The sequence below is a fragment of the Drosophila simulans genome, chromosome 2R (genome assembly GCF_016746395.2).
Source record: "Drosophila simulans strain w501 chromosome 2R, Prin_Dsim_3.1, whole genome shotgun sequence".
NCBI lineage: Eukaryota > Metazoa > Arthropoda > Insecta > Diptera > Drosophilidae > Drosophila > Drosophila simulans.
Window position 1 is genome coordinate 14,935,083 of NC_052521.2, and position 17,444 is coordinate 14,952,526.

A 17,444-nucleotide genomic window follows, 5' to 3' on the forward strand; every position below is an offset into this window, starting at 1 on the left:
TCTCGCCAGCTTATCATTTTTTCTTGATGAAAACCTAGACAAGCATATAGCTGAATTTCTCTGTCGACAACTCACGCGACTGATAAGTCACATTTATTTCCATCAAAGTGATTAAGCCTTTAAAACTGAAACTAATTTACATCTTATCTTTTTCTTGCAGGTATCATGCGAATTGCCAAGATCGACCAACGCCATTTCACTGCTGTAGTCATTTGAACAAATAAAAACTCAAAGTATACTGTTTAATATAACGTGATATATTTTATTTTATTTTGCATTACAAATTATGTATAGACATTCAATCGCTTCAGTTAGCTGGGAGATAATTGTAACGCTCTGCTCTTTCCACATATAAGAATATTGAATTTGTAAATGTTGAGTCCTATACGTGTATATATGTACTTTTGCTTTGGATGTTCGTATATGTAAACATGTAAATATATAAGTACGTGGTTCAAATACACGTTACATATGTGTTTGCTTGGCTTGGGCCTTACATTCTTTATCATTGTAAATATATATATATATATGTATGTATATTCATATATTGTATGGGTTGGTTAGGGCCGAGGGGGCATACACGTTCAAAAAAACCCAATTGCTTGTTGCACAAAAATCATTGCCCGACTTTTTCGGCCAGTGTACGAACCTAACTTTATGATCGTCTAAACTTAACTTCCGCTTCCAACGAACGCTCTCAAATGCTCGGATGTTTGCGATTTTTCGCGCGTGGATGCGTGCCATTTGCACACTGAAACATTTAATGGAAAGCACAACTATATAATGTCGGGTATTTTGGTTAATAGGTTGCTAGTGGTTTGCATATCGATATAAAATGTTCAATTCTACTAGACAACATTTATAAAGTTTAGCTATTTGATTTGCGGTTGCAACGCGCTCCTCCTCTCATAGATCGTTCGAAACTATAGCTAATCGAATAATGTGTGCTCCCCGTTTCAGAAGTGGGACAAATCAGGCCAAGTCATTTTTTAACATCAATGACGATTTACAGAACACAAATGGGGGGAGTGCGAAAATATATTGCAGATTCTTGGGTTACACATATGTAGATATCAATTCCGTGCGAATGAATAATGTGGAGAATGGGGCTGAATCGAATGTCTAGCGTTTGCTTTCTCAATCACTCCTCCTCTTCCGTTTTGTCTCATAAAATTTAATTTTCTTTTATTACAATTACTCAATAGATGTTTTCAAAAAACAATAAGGAATCAACAATATTCATAAAATGTATCATTATAGAATATATGGTAAATATAAGTCTAAAAACTACATGTAATTTGTATAGATCTAGGTCTGTATTTGTTTGGTTGGGTATGAAATAAATAGTTTTGCATGCGTGGATGAATGGAAGAAGGATATCTGTAGCCGTAGCTTAATGCCCAATATGCTTCTTGATCAGGGCCTGCAGTAGTCTGACCTTGGCCTTCTTCTCCTTGTACTGGGCATAGGTTTCCGTCTCCAGCGAGCGACGATCCTGCTTGAGCATCTTGCGTCCATTCTGCTCCTCGAACAGCGACTCGTACTCCCGAATGGTGGATTTTAGCAGGGATTTCTCATCGCGGGCTCGATCTAGCTGCTCCCACAGCTGGTCCACACTCAGTGCGGCGATATTCTCGCTGGCGGCCTGGTTCTCCTGGCTTGTGGCCGAATTTCCCGTTGCCGGACCCGTCAACGTGGTGGTGGTCGTCGACTCGTCGGATGAGGCATTCTGGGTCAGTGTATTCGGGGCATTCGAGTCGCTGGGCGAGTTGGTGGTCTCTGTGCTGTTGTTCGATGAATACTGCAGCGGTGTGGAAGTGGCCTCGAACACCATGGCCTCGTGCTCCAGGATTGTGGGCAACTCGGGTATCCCTGTGCCCGCTCCAAACATCACGGTGCGCGACACCAGACGCTTCAGCTGCCGGTAGCGATCGTAGAGCGGCCGGGCAGCATCGCGCTCCTCCTTGGTAATGGGATGACCATAGAGGCTCTCAAAGTACAGCAGTCCGTGCTGCACGGCGCTCTTCTCCTGCACCAGTTGGTCGGCATTCAGATCCTCCAGCTGCTCAGAGCGATGGCCATTCACGCGTTTCTCGTTCAGATTCTGCAAGGTAATAGATACATAGGAATTAGTAAATTAACTTTCACATTTATTTTATATGACAACTGCGATTCGATACAAAACGATAAAAAGCTGGCAATCAGTGGAACAGAAGCCTGTAGTTAACTGATAAAGACCACCCACATTGGTAAACAAGACAATTAATCAGTGGCACATGGAATTAACCACTTTTGATTTGTTTATGGCAGACTGGCGATGACCAAGCAGACATTCAAAAAGAAGATGCCAAAGCGCCAAATAAAAATAGAAACAAGTGCGGAATATATCCGTATTGTAAACAAATTATACATATTACACTATAACACTAATATATGTACATATGGCCAAGCACTTGGATGGCTGCTCTTTGGGCATTTGCCCATTTCCACACCAGAGCCAATCACACTTTGTTTTCTTGGCAGAAATTCAATTTCGAGCGGATTCCTTTTGGGCGAAATGTTTGTCTGCCGCGCTCTATGATAAATATATCATTAATTTGTCAATATGGAGGCTTGTCTGAATTCATATCGTATATGTGTATAAATAGATACTCATTATAATGCGAATGAAACAACCTAATTTGGAATGCGCGAAACCATAGAAACGACAAGAGAATAATTGAATATTTACATTATATAAGTTATATAAGTTTCTTCAAATGAAATTTCCTTTAATTTAAACTGAAATTGTTATTGCAAAACCCTTTTAGCATCGAGTGAATAGATCTATTTACACTCACTTATCCTATTTTCCCCTTAAAAGCTATATGACAGGGAATAAAATGTCGGGGAACCGCGAAATGTATTTTCATATGCTAGCCAAAACAACATTTTGTTTTCGAAAAATGTGTACCAAGTGCCTTTCGACAATGGGGCAAGATCAAAGTTGTTGCCGAATTGCTAAACATGTCACCCGCAGACGGCGGCTGTCGAGGCAATCTGCGTATAATAAATATATGATATCTGCCTATTGTATATAAATAAATATATGGAAATGTTTCTGACGTCAGTTCCACTCGCTAATTGTCATAAAATATTTTCGTGTCTCGTGATTTTGCAGAGCGACGAAGAGCCGCTAAAGGAAATCTCTATTACCTGCTCGATTTCAGCGAGGGTGGCCTTCATGCGCTCCAGCTTCTTGGCAACCTCCTGGCCACCGATGCCGGCGCCTCCGCCGCTGCCCACCTTCAGACCCAGAGCTGCGATGGGATCAGTCTTGAGCTCGTGCCGTTCCTTGCGCAGCTTGCTCAACTCCGCCAGGGCGTTCTTCATGTACTTATCGTTCAATCGCTCCGCCTGCGATGGCCGGTAGCCCAGTCGCTGCTCCAGGGATTCCTCCAGCTGGACCAGTTTCTTCTTGAGCACAGTAACGCGTCTGTTGATGGCCTTCACTCGATCCTCGGGCGTTTGAAATGCACCCATCATGGCGGGCAACACTTGTTGCATAACGTCGCGCGTTCGCATATTCTCCAGCGAACTGAACGCACGCACTGCGTCCATGGGCTCCAGGCAGCAGTCCACGTCGGTGATGTCCGAGTGCAGCTGCACGGTGGATGCCTGTTTGGGCAGCTGCTGGGGATATGGCATGACCTTGGCCAGTTTGGCGGCCGCATCGAGATTGCCACCGATATGTGGTCGGGAGTGGGCGTACCTCCTGCTCAGAATGGGTGCCGGTTCATCTCCACGCTCCCACGGCAGGGACTCCTGCGCGGAGGTGAGATCCAGGCTCTGCTGCTGCCTCTGGGGTTTGGCCTTAATGGGCGCGGGGGCATTGGAAGTGGGCGTGCTGTCATCGCTGCCCGCCGAGGAGCTCGTGGTGGGTGTGGGGGAAATACTGGCGCTCCTCTTCGACTGCAGCTCCTTCTGCTGCTGATGGAAGTCTATCAAGTTGTTGTCGTTGTGATCTGCAGCAGACTGCATCGCTTGTGTTTGATTCTGCTGCTGTTTCCTGCTGCTAATGAAACCTCTGCGTTCGTACTTCAAAGCCGACAAGTCGTACTTGTAGGCGCTTTGCTCATCCCGTCGGGATGGCAGATACTTGGAGCCACTGCCTCCGCCGCCCTTCTTGGCCACCCCAGACTTGCGCACCGGCGGCTGGCGGGATTTGCAGAAACGCTCACTGCTGCGTCGCCTTTCGTGCTCGCACTCGGAGTCATCGCTAGCCTCCTTTGCTGGCTGGCGAGCGGGGCTTGTCTCCAGACGAGGACGCTCTTTGGCTGCTTCTCCTGTGGGCAGGTTCGCCAACGAGGCATTGTTCTCACCCAGCTCCGAGCACTCCTCCTGCTCCCTTTCGAACTCCTGCCGATAGTTGGCGTAACTGGCCGTGCGCTTGAAATCCTCCGAAGAAACCCGGCGAATAACCTCACACTGGGCCTCCAGAAGTTCGGCCGCCGCCTGGGCCGTGGAAGACACGATGGCTGGCGGTTCTGTGAGCAGCTCCTCGCTGTTGCTGCGCTGCAGCTTTCGATCCTGGCCAAAGGCCGACGTGCTGTCCAGGCGCTCCTTGCGCTTGCGCGATGACTTCTGCCATTCCGGAGCCGGATGTATGATCTCCGGCAGGTAGGTGGAGTTAAAGCCGCTGTTCAGTTGGCTCTTGTCCGTGCCCGTCGGCGTTGGCTTTTCCGGACTGCAGACCACCTCATGCCGCTCAGCGGGATTCGAGGACGACGAGGATGAGGACGATGATGAGGATGCTGCGCTGCCGCACGAAGCCGTCGACGATGATGAACCAGTGAGACGACTCAGGTCGTCTTCGTTCAGCCCAGTTGTGGGATGGCGCATGCCGCACTACAGAGAAAAGAGAGAGAGAAACGGAGAAACACAGTGAGACAATGTGAAAAATCCATCAGAGTTCCGTGACGAACTCAAACTTAAATTATAAATAATTAAACAGCCCGAGAAATGTCGTTTCCCTGGCACAATTAAGTGGGTTAATAAGTGACCGATACACCATGTCGTATGAGTAATATTCTTTTCAACACATTTTTTTCTGCCTCGTCATGAACCATCGTCAAAATCAGTAAATGCTTTAATTAAACTATAATGAAATCTTCAGTTTATATAATTCGCAGACGATTCGATAAAATATTTTATTTTTTATTAAAACTTGTAAGACAATTAAAATAGTTATCTTAATTTACAATTAATTTCTCAAATGATTCTTAAGAGTTTTCCATAATTTCCATAATTCCAATAATTATCAATTATATTATTTATAAATATTATCAATTATCATTTTTATCAATCAAAGTTTTTCGATCTGATTTATATAACTAAGTGATGAAATTTTGGATAGAAAATTGATAAGCGCGTAATTTCATAATTATTGTAAATATGATATAATCTCATAATTATTGTAAATAATAAAATTTAAAATTTACCAGAATATATGTTATAAGCCTGGGCGTCATCTTGTTTGGCTAATCTCTACTTTATTAAGTCTAACTAGATTTATTATCACAATTAATTTCACGTTGAGTTTTGATCACAAGCGTTTGATTTGAATAGACTTTTGTTGGGCGCATAAAAGCTATCATAAAAATGTCAACGCCTTAAATCTTGCTTAATAAATTTCAATAAACACTAATTGAAATTTCCTTTTCACGTTTTTGCTCTTTATTTTCTGTCTGCCTTTTTTTTTCTCAAGTGTTTCAACTGCTTTGTAGGCCTGTAGTTTATCAATAATTCACATGTTGTTGGTTCAGTTTTTTGCACAATATTCGCGATTTTTCGCGATAATAATTTAGCCAGCTCTCTAGCTAGAGTTTTCTCAAAGTATCTTTTGGTTTTTGGCTCGGACGCAGCCGAGCAAAAATTATTGAAGGAGGTAACGTTCTCAACGTTGCTTTCTTTGGGCGCACCGAATCACTATTAAGCCCATACCGCTCCGACCTCGCGAATTATATGCGAAAATCCCGCGAGAGCGGCCAAGATATAGCGAGAGAGAGTGCGCCCGCGCAGTGATATAGTTCCCCGATCCCATACGATCCGATCGATCGGGAAATAGCAGGCAGTGGGGGGTGAGCGGGGGTTGGGTTTCAGTGAGAGGGGCGGCTAAAGGTGCGAAAGCTTTGGTAAACAACACTCGCGAATGCTAACAAGACCAACAGGAGACATTTTTAGCCACTGTGGCTTTTATCGGGTCCACCTTTACCTTCCTTATCAGGTTGGGGGGTTGGATGTGGGCTTATGTGCATAGGCGGGGTGCGAAAGGTTCGCCGTAGGGTTAAAAATAAATCTGGCCCGCTAATTAGCAGCAGCTCTAGACTATATGACCGCCTTAATGGCTTCAATTAATTTATGCACTTGTTTACGCCCTCAGCAACACGCGAATCCAAAATCGATCGATTGATCGCACAGATTCGCTGAATCCGAGGCCAAAAATCAGGTAGCTGGAGCGGGAAATAATCACAGAAATATGCAGGGGCACAAATGCGAAATGCGAGAGACAAATTTCAAGTGCAATGTCACGACGTGTGTAAACACATATGTATATAAATTAAAACAGCTGCGAGGCGTGCGAGCTGGAATTGCCTGAGTCACTATCCTCTAGGTTAACCAAATATCATCGGAGCATCTTCGGTCAACTGCCCGATGCCCAAACGAGACGCACTAATTAAGATCCACGCGCCCTACAGTGACGTCAATGGCGAACGTGATCGAGTTCAGTCGCCAGCGAGGGACAGAACATCTCGAAATAATATATATTTACAATATTATGCACTCAGAAAATACATAAGTTCTTTTGAGTTCGAAATCTATTTGAAATACACACTCCATTTCAAATAAATCTTAACAGACTGCCGTTACAATGCTGCAAACATTTATATTAAGCATCCACCCACAGTTTTTGAAACATGTAAAATGTAAAAAACAACACGGCGTATGCGTGATAAATTTTACAGCCACCAATTGGCAGTCGCATTAAAGCCAAATACCTATTTATAACTTTACATATTTCAATAATTTAAAAATAAAATCAAATGATAATTGATATAAAAGAATGGCGCGTGCAAATCATTTCCAATTGGCTGGCCCATTAAAGAAGGGTCTTCGCTCTTTATCAAATTAATTAGACTGCTTAAAAAGCTGCGGCGGAAAGGGGAATTAGTTTTGGGGATTTTCGTAGGCGAATAGATAGGGACAAGTGAAAGCCTGTCGCCTGACACCTTATAATGGATAATGCATTTGGACTTCAATCGAACAGCTGTCGTTTGTGTTGTTTCTAGAATTAAAGTGCGATGGTATTAAGTTCAAATCACGATAAAAAATGAATGGATATCATATAGCATATAGGATCATAAGTGCTATCTATATATATGAGTTACAAGCAAGCTTATGTTTGCTAAATGGCTAGCAGAGAATCGTACAATTTACTCATCGGAACTGGAAATAATATCTCTGTCATTATGATTTCTCTTCTCCGGAATTGTTTATGCAATAAAACGGTTCAGTAATTGTTTACAGAGTAGCAACCGCACAGCTGCATGACTCAAAAGTTCCGTCAAAAGGTCGAAATGGATAGCCATACGCAATAAACCACCAATCCAATCCACAAGTCACAGCTGACACGAGCCCACAAGTGAATTGGCATTTATTCGAATTTCGCTTTCGGTTTTTTTTTGTATTTAGATAAAGATTGCGAGTAAGCAGGTGCTGTGGCCAGATTCCCACCGCCTCCTAACCAGACATTCTCGATAAGAGTCCTTCGTCATGAACTATTTATGGACGGCAGACGATTAGAGTCTAAGTGGTTTGGGAACCAAATCAACGCGGCAATAATAATTCAATAGACTGCCTGATAGTCTAAATAAGCCAAATATATGTTGGGAAAAACTATTGAAAATATAAATGTGAGGAAAAACGAAAAACATGGAAACAAAGTCATTTTACTTATCAAAGATTGAAACAAATATGCAAAAAACAAAAAATAAGTTGCACAAGATATACCTATTCTTCAATCACCCAAACTAATTACATATTGATTAACCAAAGTAAAAACTTTTAAGGTACTTTCATAGCCAAAATAAGATTTAAACGCTGTTCAATTCTTTTCAAAAGAGTGCCGCCAGGAAGCCCATAAATTAACCTAATCCTCCGCCGCCCCGAAGGTCGCGCTGCCCATTTTTTTTGAAAGAGCCACGCGCCGAAATCAATATGTTTACCGCCCGTAATGGCACGAAAACAAAGTCATGGGTACAATAGCATGTGGATTTATGGGGGCTTTGTGGCTCGGCTCTCTGCCTCTGCTTGGAACTGGCGGTAGCCAAATGTACCGCAGCCTCGCCGCTCCAGCGGTGAAACGCGTCAGAGTCGCCTCACACTGCGATGCTAAAATTGGACCACGCGGCGTATGCGCAATTTGCGGCTATGCGAACCATGCGAGATGCGAGTTTTGGGCATTTTAACAAGCCCGTGCGAATATATCTGGCCGTCGAGAGTCTGTCCGATGATTACTCGGGTACAAATATTGAAAAGCCATTTTCACCAGCTGATAAGTCGGATTTACCTGGTAACCAGGCAATAATATCTTCAAAAATAACAACAGCTTCAGACTGCCGTGCGCCGGCTGAAACCGGAATTTAACCGGTGGTGACTGCAGGTCGTCCCCACATATTACTCTCCTAGTCAGCCACCTCCATTGAGAGGTTTTAGGTCTCCACTTTGGGATCGAGTGGGTAAACAGTGTTAGCGTAATTGTGCCTTTTGATATGGACGGTGGCTCTCTCGGTAATATATAACTTAGTGGTATGCGTTGTTGACATTTCATCAATTCGAGTGGCTCGGGAATTCGGCAACCGAATCGTAAACAAAACGCTAGTCTATAACAGTTTTTATAGCTTGTCCAGCCATTTAATGGTATTAGACAATTGAATTATGCATTTAATTAAAATTCTAGGTTTTTAGGTTTCCGAAATTGTGTTGGAGTAGGGAAGTTATATAATGGTGTATGAACTGTTTTCTTGGATTTGAGGCAATCACAGATGCTATTTAGCTTACTAGCTACCTAGCTTACTTAAGTTGGCTTTCAAATGAGTCACTTTCAGTTTGCAGCCAGTGCAATCATTGTCCATAAAATTCCATCCATTCCAACCAAAGACAAGGCCGGAAAAGTCCCATCGAAAGTGGGAAATGGAATGCCAAGCTGGCGGAAAAAAAAGATATCCGTTGCACACAGTTGACAGCACGTACTCGCCCCGAATGGATACAAATGTGTGTTTATAATTGAACGACAATTAATCACACCGATTAGATAAGGGCAAGCCGATTCACCGAAACTGATAGCGAATTTAATTTATGTACTGCCACTGGAATTTCAAGCAGCCATCTCAAGTGGCTAGACATGATCATAATATGTGGCCTTTTAAATCCGAAACTAGGCAAACGCGTTTCTATTTTTGCCAAATTCTATTTATAAAAAGAAAACACTGACAAACGTAACTTTCCGCAGCAAATGGCATCAATCACGGGCTATATCGACTAAACAAGTCACTATTTCAACAACCCCCCATCGCAACCCCGAAATCGGTTAATGTCAGTCACGTGTTTTTTCGAGTTTTTCGGCTGCAATTTCGAAGATTACGCAACTTCAACGCCAAGAAGGAACGTAGTGTGGTAGAAAACTTGAGACTAACCAACAAGTTATGGGCCAATGCCAATGGAATAATACCAGGTTCGAGCCAAAATGCAAATGCGAAGCTCGCTGAAATTTAATGAAGCGCGGCTGAAACAGCAAACAGCTAAGATTGACAAAAAGTTAGCAGGAAAACTGAAAAACAAATTACGAATAAGTTGGAAAAGATATTAGAATTTTAGCAAGAAATGTCACAAAAGAGTGTGCATGGGTTCAAAGTTCATATCCTACATTTTCCCCGCGTGACGTAATAACTTTATTGGCAGTCACTTGATCATTTTCTGCTGTTATTGTTGTTTTTGTTACTGTTTCCATCAATTAATTTACAAATTCCGCTTTCTGCTCTCTTTATTTTGCCCGCTTTCGTTAGAATCAATCAATTTCAATTGATGAAGGCATCTGCAGTTCATAAAAAAATATCGACAGCAATCAGAAATTTCTTTTTCCAGTTTCGTGAACTTTGCCAACGCGTATTATAAATAAAATCAAACCCACCAAAGGGGCAGAAGAAAGGGGAATGCGAAGCTGGTTGCCATAATTTACGAGCTGCGTTCAACGTGAACAGGTTCCCCCCGATTCATTTAATTTATTCGCATTGATTTCATTTTAATTTTAACATTTAATTTCGGATGGAACACGACGCAGGCCAATCTTCTTACTTAGCCAAATGAATCCGCTTCCTAGCCAATGGTGTCACATGGCGTACTGATCCCAGACACACTCCAGCCACATGACCGACCACCACCCGGCACAGTTGGTCACGAGACCCACAATCGAGGCACACGACCCTGGCGGATGCATCTAATGGATGCCGATTGTCTTATTCAATCGCCGCGCGGTGACTCGTGCTTTTTTAATGAATGATCTGCAGAGCGGAGAACGACAAGATCATGTGGCAAACAAAGTACTGCAGTTTTGTTAAACAGTTAAGTGATATTCACTTGTTAACTATGGCTTTCAGCTTGCTGTTTGCTCAAGAAAAACATTATGAGTCTAGTTTAGTTTCTAAATTAAGTATCTTGGAATGTCAATATCTAAGGCATTTGTTTTTAGCTGTCTATTTATAAACTTGTTTACCAAAGCTTTTTGCAAATAAGTGCATAATCTCTTGCCTTTACGCTAAAAATTGTATTTAAAAAGGCAGTAAACGTGCTGTTTTACTAGCTCACAACGGAATAAAGTGAATGCAATATGCAATATTTGAGTCCCTTATAATAAATCCGTACTTTGTTCTCTGCCAGACGTACATATAATTCCGAGATATATCTTCTTCTACTTCCCTGATGAATGTGGCGTTTTTGTCTGGGCAAACACAGAGATCCCAGACGATAATTTTATATATGGCGATCAGTGGACCAGGCCGAATGCCAAATAGAAATTTAAACAATGCCAAAAATAACCGCACGCTTGATTGCTTACACATTGAACTTTTGCGAACAATGCCTAAAAATAGCTGAAACCGCACAATTTGGCTAAAAACGAAAAAAACACTGTTTGCTAATCTGTTTAGTTTACGCGTTAATTGAATTTCGTCGGTGGGACACAGTGGCTTCCCAAATGTGGTGCATACTTCCAGCATTGACTACAGCTTAATTGGCTTATGTTCAACTATAGTTATATATATGAAAAACAAATTCAAACGTAGACTGTCAATAAAGATGGTAATTTTTTGGGTCAACATACTCGGTAAACCAATTTTCGTTGCACGTCACGACGAATCCCTGAGCTTGGTGGCAACAAAACCAAAGGGGGCCAAAAGGAAAAGCGCTAAAATGGGCTATATTATATTAACAAAACGACAAAACCGCTTGATAACAAATAAAGCAAACGGGTGGGGGACACATCTTTTTCGGCAGGGAAAACTTTCCGCTCAGCTGTAGGGCCCACTGTTTGTGGCATGACTCAAACTCAGTATTTGTAGAAACAGAAACAGAAAACAGAACACAAAGTGGATCGATTAAATGGAAATGTAATGGAAAAATCGGTAGCACCACTAACAAGATAACAGTTTCCTTTGTCACAGGGCAAAAAAATAAACTGTATATGAACTATATGAACGAATGCATGGCGATAAAATGGATACCAATATGGGTATCAAGGGGCATTTCCCCAGAAATCCCCAGCGTTTGTTCAACTTTGTGGCAGGCGTCTGAAAATATGCAATGGATCCTATTACGTTCGCTAACTTTTTCCATTGCCCTGGCCAAATGTGTTAATTTCTTTATAAGCCGCGTCGGTGGCAGAAATCAACAAAGTATTATTTACCTATGTATGTATATGATACACCTCGCAATTAGTTGGCAATCGTTTATGTAAATACATGTACAGCAATAAACGGCAATTGTGGCGGACAGGTGTGAAAATACGGGAAATTAAGACGTCCCATCGGAAATATAATGGGCTTATTTACCATATTCGATACTTTTAGAAACAATTTTCCGCTCGTTTATTTACAAATATTGTGTAACTTCCACGAAGGGAACTAATTCGTTTAGAACACAGCGTAGCATTTGCAAATATTCGTGGGTAATTGTGTACCATCTACTGGCGCGCACTGTTGATTAGAAATCTGAATACTATATTAAACACTAGAATGTGTTTATTAACTATTAATAAGTGTTTCCTGCACAATTGTTTTCCCTGCTATTGTTAATGGTTTGAAATACACAAGATAAAGACTGGAATCTATTACGATAATAACAAATAACTTGACTATCGTAGATATTCCCTTTTATAAATCCACTTATGTATCTTTGTTTAGTATTATTTAAAATTTAATGCAGTACTTACAATGCAAGCCTTAACGGACTTCCAAAGATTTCTCCCAAAGTCTTCAATCTTGCTGGTTTTTCCCCGTACGTTCGCCAGTTGCACGTCGTTTTCCGTTCGACTGGTGGTGGAAAAAAAGATGACTGAGACTGACCAAATCGAATTGAAGACCGATGGGTGCGCGAAATCACTTGGCCCGAAGCTTAAGATACGTTTTCGAACCGGCTAGAACCGTTGGGATGCCGAGTCGCAGGATAGTCACATTGCCGTTGATTCACACGCGCACTCGTTAATGGAAGCGATGACGGTGTCCTTATTGATAAATTAACTATTATTTTGCTGTTGTGGCCTTTCGCTATTATTGTTAACTTTGGTATGGTAGCTAGATCTGGTTATTGTGGTTGCTGGTGGTCCAGGATTTCGCAATCTCACGCAATCGTGCTCTTTGTTTCGGGGCCCCTTGGGCTCTTGCCCGCTCACCTTCCTACTCGCTCTTGAGCTTAATTTTTTTCTTGACCTTGTAACGACGGTTGCGCTGATCTACGACAAACTCATATCGCGATCTCTGCACATTTTCGCTATCTAGACTATAGCTCAGACCCAAATGGCGTAGCACTCCTAGCGAATACGTTGTGAATGGATTTTAGTGCCGGATCGGATGTGAATTCCCTCTCTCTCTCTCTCTCTTTCTCGCTGGCGAGTTTGAGTTTCCTCCCCTTTTCTTTAGTCCGCTCCTTGATCCTGCCTCTTTATGGGATGTAAAGAGGATCTCTCGACAACTGAATGAGTTACCGACGACGACTAACGGTGAATGGACAGGCAGAGCGCACCTGTCGCACTTTTATAGCACAATCGTATCCTGCGATCGCTCGCTCTCGCTGTCACTCTCTCTCACTGAATTGCAGTTGCAAGTGCATTCGCAGTTACACCCACACTCTCTCGCTCTTGCTATCGTGCTCGTTCTCGGTTCCCCCTCTACGGGTATGGCTGTCTCGCTCGCTCGCACACTACGGCTGCTTGAGGAAGTGAGTGGACACGAGACGGTATCTGAGCATGTGTCTTTGCGGTTTTCGGCTGCCGCTCTTTTCGGGTAGTCTTCTCCGCCTTCTTGTTCTGCCTCCTCTGCTTCTTCTTTCAATCGAGAGTTTTCCCCCTTGCAACGCCGTTGTTTTCTTCTTCGTTGTTTTTGTTGTGGCTGCCGCTTTTGGCACTGGGGCAATTATGTAAAGCGTTTGTGTTGTTTGGCTTACTTTAAAAACTTAGACACAGCTTTGGAGTGCTTTTATTTCGTTTTTGTTGTTTCTCTGCGTGTACTTGCAGCTTTAGCTCTCAATTGTTGCTGTTGTTGTTGTGTGCGAGGTCATCGACGCGCATTAGCCGAAAAAATCGATATTTAGCACTGGTCGCACTAGATAAAATTGGTTTATGGGTTAGCTTGTGGTTGCCGATTTGTCCAATGACAAATAACTACAGAAATTGGAGTTTTTCAACGCACAAACGCATATACAAATTCAATAACCGGGCCGCGAATCGAAAAACTTTCCGCTGACTTGGACGCACGTTGTGTCGCGAGACGCAATTTTTCCAAATGGGAGCTGCACGATGTGATTTTTGGAGCCCAACGAAGCGGCGCTCGCTCTCGCTCTCTTTATCTTTTTCTTTTCTCCCCTTCTTTCGCTCTGTGCGCTCTCTCTTTGCGCAGACTCTTTTATCGCTGAAGTTTTTAATTCGGATTCCTTTGCATTAATTATCCAAATAGCGGTCTGATATGCGTCCTTAGGAGGTCCTTGGATGATGTTTCCTTTCGGGGGAGTTGTGAAATGGGCGTGTAAACAAGGGCGTAATGCGCTCGCGCGCTCTCTTATCTTTTCCTACGGCGGTACTCTTCAGATGACGATGACGTTGCACATGAAACGGTTAACTTGGCGGCGCATCTCTCTCGCTCGCTCTCACTTGACTAAATGCTCATTTGGTTCATTTTCATTTCGGTGAAGTGAATTTCAATTGCGAATCTCAATGAGCGAACTTATGACGGCAATTGCATACATTTTTGCATTCTGTTTATCCATAGCTGAAAATAGAAAAGTCAATTAGGACTCGCGTGAAAACCTTTGATTCTTCAAACCCCGATTGTGCAATCTAAGCATGCAAAAATAGCACCAACAAGTGCGGCATCAGATTGAGCAATCAAAACCAATTGGATGCAATTTACGTTTGGAAAAGCGGAGAAAGGGGTAGTGCTCAATAATTTACGGGCGTCAAGTTCTTATTCCCCCAATGAGCCCTCGAGAACTTTCGAGAAATTCCCAACGCGAGGAGGCATGACCAAGGGGGCGGGGGGTTGGTATGAAGTAAAATAGTTTCTGCAATTGGCCAGTTGCAGATTTGCATTTAAATTGATGCGGCTGCGAATCATAAACAAAATTTGATTATGCAAACGAAAACAACGGAAAGAAAACAGATTGTGTTTTCTGGAAATTCTCTGGTAATGCAGTAAAGCAAGGAAAGGTAGGTATATTATTTTACAAACATTTTTAAAAAAGCAATACTTTTGAGCACTACAAAATTAAACTTTTCTTTTGGTATCGCAATTAATCAACCGAAACCTGTAACCTTGAGGAAAAAACGCACTTAATCAACCTGTTCCACGGATTATCCTATGTATATCGATGCCATCATGAATATACAAATGTATAATGGCTAGCCTGTTAATATCGCCATCAAATGACTAATTGATTGATGATGTCTGGCACTTAACCCCAGATGGATATGTTGCGTGCCTTAAAATATAACAAAATAAACATGCGAAATTTTCTCCATTTGCTTTAAAAGCGATAAACATATAATATATACGACTATATATTTGCACATTAAAATGTCTTTGACGTCGCAGACAAAATTCGAAAAAAAAAAAGTTTTATATGTTCTGCTTTATTTCGGGAAAGAAAAATAAATAAAATCAAGACAGAAACCGAAAAAATGTAAACATTGAAATGAAAACACGCTCTGTTGTGTGTGCGCTCGCAAAAAAAATCAAAAAAGTCGTAAAGGATCCCTGCAGTTCCAAAAACATTACAAAATTGGCAGACTCCGTAACCCCTCTCTCACAAGTCCTTGATGCAATCGACCCAGGTGCAATAATCCCAAATCGGATGTTGCGAAGTTATACACTGACAAGTGTAGGGGGACAACAAAGGGGATGCCGAAAAAATTAAAAACGTTCGATTAAGTAAAAAGTTGTTAGGTAAGACATTTAATAAAATCTATTTAATTAATTATTCATTATTTTTGAATGTAATTTGAAGTAAAATCAACGACTGTATCTACACTACTTTTTTCGAGTGCAACTTTAAAGCGCCTTACCCCTTTAACCAGTTGCAACATTTGTGCCCGCTATTTACCTAATTTTCGGCGGATCTTTCTGCTCTCTCGCTCTCCTGGGTATTTGTTGTTGCTGCTGACTTTCCCGCACTCACTCACACGCACACGAACACATACACGGATAGAGGAAGTGCGAACAGTGCGACAGAAAGAAAAATTGTGAACCACACCGGACGAGAAACCAACATCGAATGAGCGGAAAACTAACGGGCGCACGTGCTTAAAGCAGCGTATTCCAAAAGAGGGGAGAGAGCGCCAAATCATCCGGTGGAAATGGACATATGGGTGGATGGACAGGGGCGGGGGGAGGGATGAGAGTTCGTTTTCTACTGAATGAAAGCGACAGGCTTCGTGTGACTTCGTCTGTGCTCGTCTGCCCTTCGTTCGTGGATCTGCTCTTCCCAACGCTCGCGCTCTCTCTCCCTCACGCCTCTCCGAAAAGTAGGCAAGGACGTGGCTGCAACGGCACACCTACGCCCCTTTGGTCACGCCCCCGCGCGATAATTAAATATCGCACATACGCAGCGTTAACACTTCCCTCGGCTTTTCAGGCGGTAGGGCCTTTGCCTTTGGCCCCTGGTCGCATTTCACGGCTTAATGCCTCGATTCGCTGCGGAATGCTCGACCATAATGCATGCACGTCCTTGAACGCACACTTAGAGCACCGCCTCTGCCAGCCGTTCGCTCACATCCTTTAGAGCTCCTGCTCTTTTAGTGCACCATGCAGTGAGATAAAAGTATAGATAATGGTCCTATAGGAATGTTTCCGAAACGAGCTTAAAACGAAGTAACACTTTCAGTTTTAATTACAATTACATTTTGATTTAAAAGTGCATGCTTTCTTTAATAAAGTGTTTTTGAAAGTGCAGTTGAAATGTTCCTTTGATCCTTGGTAATCCTTTGGAGTTTCTTCAACTTTCTTTCATCTAGAGTATATGATTTCAAATAACTTCTATGACCAAATCAATTCTGAGGAACAATGGTGATTTTTTGGTGGTTGTTTAGCGTTTGGTATTTTAAAAAACAAAAGCACGAACTTACAAACAAAACTCTATAACCACCACCTGAACGTTTATGCTGCGCTGCTATGTAAATATAATCATATGTAAAGGACTGATGTAATTTTTCTCAGTGTACGTATCCGTATACGTGCCATTTGACAATGTTGCAAGTGAGCGGCGGATAGTGAAATCCGGAATTGATGCTTGGGCACGAACATAAAAGGGATTTGGAACTTTTATGGACTTGTAAGACAGCTCTTATTGCGCATTTTGTGGTTCCCGAATCGTAGTCTTTCCCCAGAAACTTTCACTTATCCATTCCTTGACCAGGCCAAGTGTACATATGTATATATAAATATGTATATACATATCCACCTCTGTATGCACATAATAATCCCTCTTTAAAATCTGTATACATTTTGGATATTTGCCAATGGCTGAACATTTTTAGCGAAATCGAAATACGTGCATTTAGTAATTTCGAGCCAAAATATGGTTGATTTCTCTATTATCCACCGCCCCTGCATTTTTACAACCCCCTTTTCTCTTTTCTCGCCAAC

At 42.3% G+C, this 17,444-nt stretch overlaps 1 protein-coding gene across 2 annotated transcripts; it reads right to left on the reverse strand.

Moving 5' to 3' along the window:
- Positions 1 to 236: 236 nt before the first annotated feature.
- Positions 237 to 16,087, reverse strand: LOC6734983 (protein FAM13A). Of its 2 annotated transcripts, XM_039291824.2 has the most exons (4): positions 15,904 to 16,087; positions 12,524 to 14,573; positions 3,196 to 4,887; positions 237 to 2,104 (listed from the first exon to the last, which is right to left on the reverse strand). In XM_039291824.2, exons 3-4 carry the CDS (start codon positions 4,879 to 4,881, stop codon positions 1,394 to 1,396), a joined length of 2,397 nt encoding a protein of 798 aa, XP_039147758.1. In that variant the 5' UTR covers positions 4,882 to 4,887; positions 12,524 to 14,573; positions 15,904 to 16,087; the 3' UTR covers positions 237 to 1,393. The 2 variants fall into 2 exon arrangements, with proteins under 2 accessions (XP_039147758.1, XP_039147757.1); XM_039291823.2 differs by lacking the exons at positions 12,524 to 14,573; positions 15,904 to 16,087 and adding an exon at positions 5,481 to 5,960.
- Positions 16,088 to 17,444: the final 1,357 nt, after the last annotated feature.